The following is a 6,330-nucleotide window of genomic DNA, read 5'->3' as shown; positions in this document are numbered from 1 at the left end:
AGCCCGACGGCCGACCGTCGGCAGAAAACGGCGTTTGGACTGATTCCAGTCGGCGCTCCCCGTCTAACTCGTCAGTCCCGGTCAAAAAAGTGCCTCCGAACACACCAAAACCGACGCCAAACGTGGAGCCCCGTACCGTTCTTGCGTGTGTCGAGGGCCGTAATACGTCCCCATGAACAGCAGGCGGCGCTAATCTGTGTTGTCACCCAAAAAAAATGAAAACCGAACTGGACGGATCACTCTAGACCTAGTAGAAACACACAGACGCAACGCTGTCGTCAGTCCATTGTTTCATCAGAGTCGTGTCTGATAGTAGCTCAAGAAGGAAATGCGTTATTGTCATTCGTCAACTTTCGCGTTTTCTCGTGCACTCACTGAATTCGCTAGTGCAAGGCTAGCCACTCCCACCAAATCAGGAATTGGTCATCTGAGCGCCGAGCGGCCACTGGCCGATTTCTACATGTCAAATCGGCCAAAATGAAAACGCCGACGGCGAACTGACGACGGCACGGGAGCACCACCGAACTGATTTCCGCAGTCAAGACCTCGCCGCACGATACGTCCGATAGATCGGGGTTGGTGTGCGGAGGCTTAAAACTGGACATGGACAAATGGGCGGAAGAAAGCTTCACCTTTCCCCTGGTCTTGTTTGGGTAAGCTAATTATCCTTTGGGTGTAAGCTTAACAGACAAGAAGTCAACTATTCCCTCTAACGTAGAATTTTTTATCCACAGATTAGGACAGGATAAAAGATCTTCCCTCCCGTCTAGCAGCACCTATCAAGTCCAACCCCCCCCCCCGGGTTTTTCATCTCCGTTCCTACACATCTGTGGGAAGTTAAGCAGTAAGGGGGGTTCAAACCAAATCTGCAGTTGTGTTTCTGGTGTGGAGTCTCTTGCAGGGGGTTCTCTGCTCCCTTGTGAGTGATTATTAGTGTTAACTGGTCTGGTCGTGGCTGGATGGCCAGGCCGGTGTCCGAGCGGTTTAACAGGAGAAATCTAATGCTCAGGCTCCTGATGCGGGTGTGACAGAGGACAGGAGGCGCCAATGTTGTTTTTTTTTTTTTTTTTTACCACCAGCCAATAACATTTAAGTCCATTCCTCAAAAAGCAACGTGGTCCATTGATGTCCAATCTTAGTAGCTCAAAGATAATAAATGATCTTCATTAAGCAGATTAACGCCTGCCGCAGGGTTGGAGGATCAGCAAGAACAAATTGGAAAAGGGATGCAAAATTGAGAGCAGTGGTCGACTACGGGTTGGTGTGCAGAGGCCTTTAGGGATAATTAAGGGCTGTGACCAAAGACATAACCCCGTCACTGGTGGTCGTAACTGCCGAGCAGAATAAAGCTTATAAAGTTCCATTAGGGCCTCATATTCTTATTGAATTTAAAAAGTCACGTTGTCAAAGACATTTCAGCTCAGCTCAGGTCCTCTTTCAGCACACATCATCATTGTCACCACTCTGACAGATCCAGCACTTTGTATCATTCTACCTTTTTTCAGTGTTAAAACCTCCATTCTGTGTGTGTGCATTTTGTCCTTGCAGAGGGAGATAGAAAAACTAAAGCAGACCGTCCACTCGACGTGAAGCCCAGGCTCCAATCAACAGCAAGCCTCAAGGTCAGCTGCTGGCCTGTCGACCAACCAGAGCGCAGGAGGGCAGTGTTGGGCGGATGGAATGGAATGGAGGGAGAGAGAGAGAGGGTGGGGAATGAGATGAACCACCTCGAGTACAATCCTTTTCCAGTGATCTACGAAAATAAACTCTCCCCAAATTTGTAAGATTTACATTTTGCACATATAATTTTTTTTTCCAAGTTAGATGTAATTAAGTTACAGATGTATATGTTTCTCTTTATTTCTTTTTTATTTTTTTTTATTTTGCCAACACAAAAAAAAACTGAGGCCTTACTTCGAACTACTGTGCTGGACAACTCTGCCGCTCACGCTCTCTCCCCTTCACTCCAGCGTTCCTCGAACCCCTCGGGGAGGAGGTCCGCTCTCAGTACTACTGACTTTGTATAAAGCAGGGGGCGCTTGTTTTCCTCGCCTGTATTTTCTTTCTCATATTTTTTTATGATGCACAAATTTTAAAAAAAGATAAGAAAATGTTGATTTCAGTTAACATATTTTGATCCTCACGGCGAATGATTTTCCTTTTTCCTACACAGCGGTTGTCAGCAGTACTCCACTCCATAGCTGCATCGCATCAGAGAGAGCTCTTCTTTCATTTTTCTTTGTCTTTTATATGGTTTCTAGCATTCCTATCCAGGGTAACACTACTGTGCCTGTTAAAAAACAAAATTATATTAAGTGTTTGTAATGGGAGCTTACATATACCATGATGGTGTCTGGAAATGTTGCAGCATGATATTGTATATCTATATTTTTTAAGTCTACTGACATGCCTAGTCAAATACTATATAGAGGGCCTTTTCTATGCTGGTCTCTTCTATTTTTGTCAAACTGTTTCACCCACTGGGAATGTTCCCAGAGGTTTAGCTAGTCTGCAGGTAATGCAGACAGAATCCACATGCAAAAAAAAACCCCACCACCTCTAAAGAGAAGAAGAGGAAGAGCGAGGAAAAGTGACTGCATTCTTTGATTTACAGAGTTCCTGACCAACACATCGCCATCAAAAAAGCAGCCTCATTATGATCGTCTCTGCAACCTGCTTTTACTTTCTTGGTTTTAATCAGGCCGCCATCCCTCTAATCCGTGTCGCAGCCCGTTCTTCCTCTCCTTCCTCTCATCCCTCTTTGATTCGAAGTGAATCATATAATCTGAGAGGGGACTTGTCTTACCGCTCTGTAAAGTGTTACGCATGAGCCTGCACAGCACTCATCAGTTGTCCTGTCCTTATCGTATGTGTCTGTGTATGTGTCTGTGTACGTGTCTGTCTACTTATCTTCCCACATTCCAAGTACACGAGTTAAACAAACTGGAAGCGCACAGTAGAGAGCAGCAGTAATAACGAGATTAACTCACATTCTCCTTGTTCTAACTTGGTTTGAGGAGCAAAGAGTTAAAACCCCTATGTGTAGGAGTTTTAATGTTTGTGTAAGCTGATATAGTATCAAATGAATGAAAAATCTCTTGGTGGAATATTTGTATGTTCCGGTGCAGTCTGTCTGCCACTACAGCGTCAGAGCTCTAGAGACGGCAGTAACTATCTGTCAGTTGAGTAGTCCATCCACCACTACAGTCCAGACTGAAACATGCTGCTAAATATTGCATGGATCACTAATACATTTTGTGTGCACATTTAAGGACCAGTGTGTAGGAATAAGTGGCATCAGGCGCTGTAGTGGTAGATTCCAACACGCTTGCTTCACCCTCTCCTTCCAAGTTAAAAAAAAAGAACAAGAACCTTTCTGCTAATAGATCCTCCTAAATGTTACACACTGGACCTTTATTGGTCCCAGAGGATGAATCCTAATGATGTTGGTGATCCCCTGATTGTTCATGTAACAGCACCAACAGGTCAAAGTTTTCAATTATCCAGTGAAATATCTCAATTTCTAACAGATGTATTGACAACAGTAACTTAGTTTCATCTCTTACCTTGCGCAGCTGGGTAACCTCACCCACATGTCACAGTGTACTGGGTCACCCTGGAATACACTTGCAGCTAAGTGATTTTCAGCTGGTGTGAGGAACTCTTTTATCGGTGCAATACTTAAACCTGCAAAACTAATGACATTCCAATCTTAGCTTAGCATTATACCCGCTTAACATCGGCATGTGAGCATCATTGCCTGATCAAAGCTGATCCAGTTTTTAAAAATCCAGTAACATATCGGCCAACACGTTGACCTAGATAAACTCTGAGTCAGACATTTTACAAATAAACTTGCAAACTTGCAAAGTGCTCTCTACAAAACACAAAAATGCGTCGTGCTGTTTCAAAACATTTGTTGTTGCATATTAAGCATTTAGTACTATTATTAAGTACAGCCTCACAGAGCTGTTAGCATGGCTGACTCTTGGTCTTGTTCGATACTACGACTAGGAGTCGCCAACAGTTTAAATCCTACACATAGGGGCTTTAGTTCATGAACAGAAAAAGAAATGGGTTGCTTACTGACGGTCCTTTTATTTTCTTCTCAAAAGCATTTTCAACAGCACAGAACTGCTGCTGCCCTTCCGCTTGCTAATCTGTTTTTTCGAGTCGAACTAATGCATTGTAGGATGTGAGTCACCCTCAGTCCGCCTGCAGCCCTGAGCTTTGAATGTCCAGAATGTGCTTCTGTGCTGATGAACAGCTTATCTCCATGCTGAGATACCTTTGAGAGGAGACCAGTACAGTACCAAGTGGAACCCCTCTGGCTTTAATACGGGGTTAGAGGAACATTTCAGCCCTCAGTATTGGTCACAATATTTACAGCAGGTTTCACTTCCAAATCAAATGTTGTATAAACGTCTCACATCTACTACTGTGTACCACAAATACAAGTACCGTTCTTCCTTGTTTTTTTAATTTTAAATATCTTTATACATATCTCACAATTGTCTTAAAGAAGTGTTACTTTGCTTTTAAATCCTCCTCAGGCTTTGTTGCATGTGTTCGATGTGTGCGTGCATGCTTTTGCTGGTGTCGGCTGGCAAACAGTGCAACAGCGTCCACAATGTAAAATTCTGGGCTCCAGAGTGCTTTGACCAAGTTGATACTATATATCTGACCTTAATGAGCATGGAACTCATGCAATATGTTGATGCCTAACATAAAACAGACTTCCTTTTAGCACAGCAGCTCTTTAACAATACTGGGCGATGAAATAATCACATCGTGGGAACGGGGGACTGGGGTGGGGTGGATGGGGCCACAGCTCTTCATGTAATAACTGTAATGCGGCTTAACTTCCACATATTGTACATTCCAGAGTTTGACACCAAGAAAAGAAGAAATCTGTGCACATTTATAACATTTTCAAGTGATTTTGTTTACAAGAGCTGTATCCTTGCATGAGCTGAGATTCTTCTCAAAAATGAATAAATATCATCTTTATTTACTGTCACTGATACTCTTCTTTGTTTTCTTTGCTTTTGAATTGTGCAACACCTCCACACATCAACCAACACCAGGCTATTTCATTCTTGAATTCCTGTCAACGTAAGCATTCTTGGAAATATTGAGTGAAAAATATTGACAGTTCAGAGGAGAGAGTGATGTGGTCCATCTGTTATTGAATCTGACTTCTGTCTGTCAGGCATTAGACCAGGCCATTGTGGTGAAGAGGGAGCTGAGCCGGAAGGCAAAGCTTTCGATTCACCAGTTGATCGGCGGTTCAACCCTCACCTGTGGCCATGAGCTGCGGGGTAGTGGCCGAAAGAATGAGATATACAAGCAGCCGAAATGAGTTCCCTCCGCAGGGTGGCTGGGCCGTACAGATGGGGTGATGAGCTTGGACATCTGGAGGGAGCTCGGAACAGAGCCGTTGTTCCTTTGTGTGGGCACGTCCAACTGGGAGTAGACCCGGGGTTAGACCCAGGACTCGCTGGAGGCAATAAATATCTTATCTGTCCTGGCTGGGAACGCCTCAGGGTCTCCGAGGAGGGGCTGCAAAATGTTGCTGGAGAGAGTCACGTCTGGCCTACCTAGCTTACCCTGCTTGTAGAAAATAGATGGATGGTCTCCTGTCTGTCTGTGCACTTGTCTGTTTAAATAATAATAGGACATCATTATATACATAAACCTGCGGTAAAGGTCAGTCGGTGCACAGCTACACTATTCCACTAAATTGTAAATTTTGTGCAACGTTTTGTCAAAATTGAAAAATAAAAAAAAATATGTCAAACTTTGACTTTTCACTAGAACTTTAAGGTTCAACAACACTGACATATAGCATCCATTTAAAGTTTTGTTTCTGGCCTCTTGACGAATGTGAGTCCAATATTTCATTTCTTTATTATAAGGACAACAGACATTAATCAACATTTCTTATAAATGTGCCAGTGTGAGCTAGCCGGCTAATTTCTTTAACTGCAGTCCTCTGGCAGGAGGTACTAAACCAAATAAAGTGAGAAGTACAAACGGAACCATAAGCCACTGAACTGTTTACTCTCTTTAGCTACGTTTCAGTCTCCACCAACTCCTGAGAACAAATATCTGGTCCTTTAGCACCGAAATTCTCCACTATATACGCAAGCTAGTCGCTATATTCATTGTGCTGCAAAGACTTCTAATGACTCTTAAAACCAGATAAACTCAAACAGGCTTTATATGACAGGGTCCCAGATTTTACACTGTAAAAAATCAAGGCTGTCTTCACTGATATTCTAAGTTTTAATCCAACCTGAGCTTTTAAGTTTTAAAATAAACTAATCT

General features: G+C 43.3%; 1 protein-coding gene across 1 annotated transcript in view; it reads left to right on the top strand.

Annotated features, from left to right (window-relative positions):
• The window catches only part of cd2ap (CD2-associated protein), a gene marked incomplete in the record, with an annotated part of 43,315 nt that extends 38,295 nt beyond the window's left edge, over positions 1-5,020 (top strand). Inside the window, 1 exon segment of the mRNA XM_035678403.1 lies at positions 1,549-5,020. Coding sequence (XP_035534296.1) covers positions 1,549-1,590 — 42 coding nt within the window.
• Positions 5,021-6,330: the final 1,310 nt, after the last annotated feature.

This window comes from Morone saxatilis, unplaced genomic scaffold, assembly GCF_004916995.1.
Source record: "Morone saxatilis isolate NCDOM2014 unplaced genomic scaffold, NCSU_SB_2.0 Contig7, whole genome shotgun sequence".
Taxonomy (NCBI): Eukaryota; Metazoa; Chordata; class Actinopteri; family Moronidae; genus Morone; species Morone saxatilis.
The sequence above is the reverse complement of the archived record's forward strand: the minus strand, read 5'-3'. Positions and strand labels throughout refer to the sequence as shown.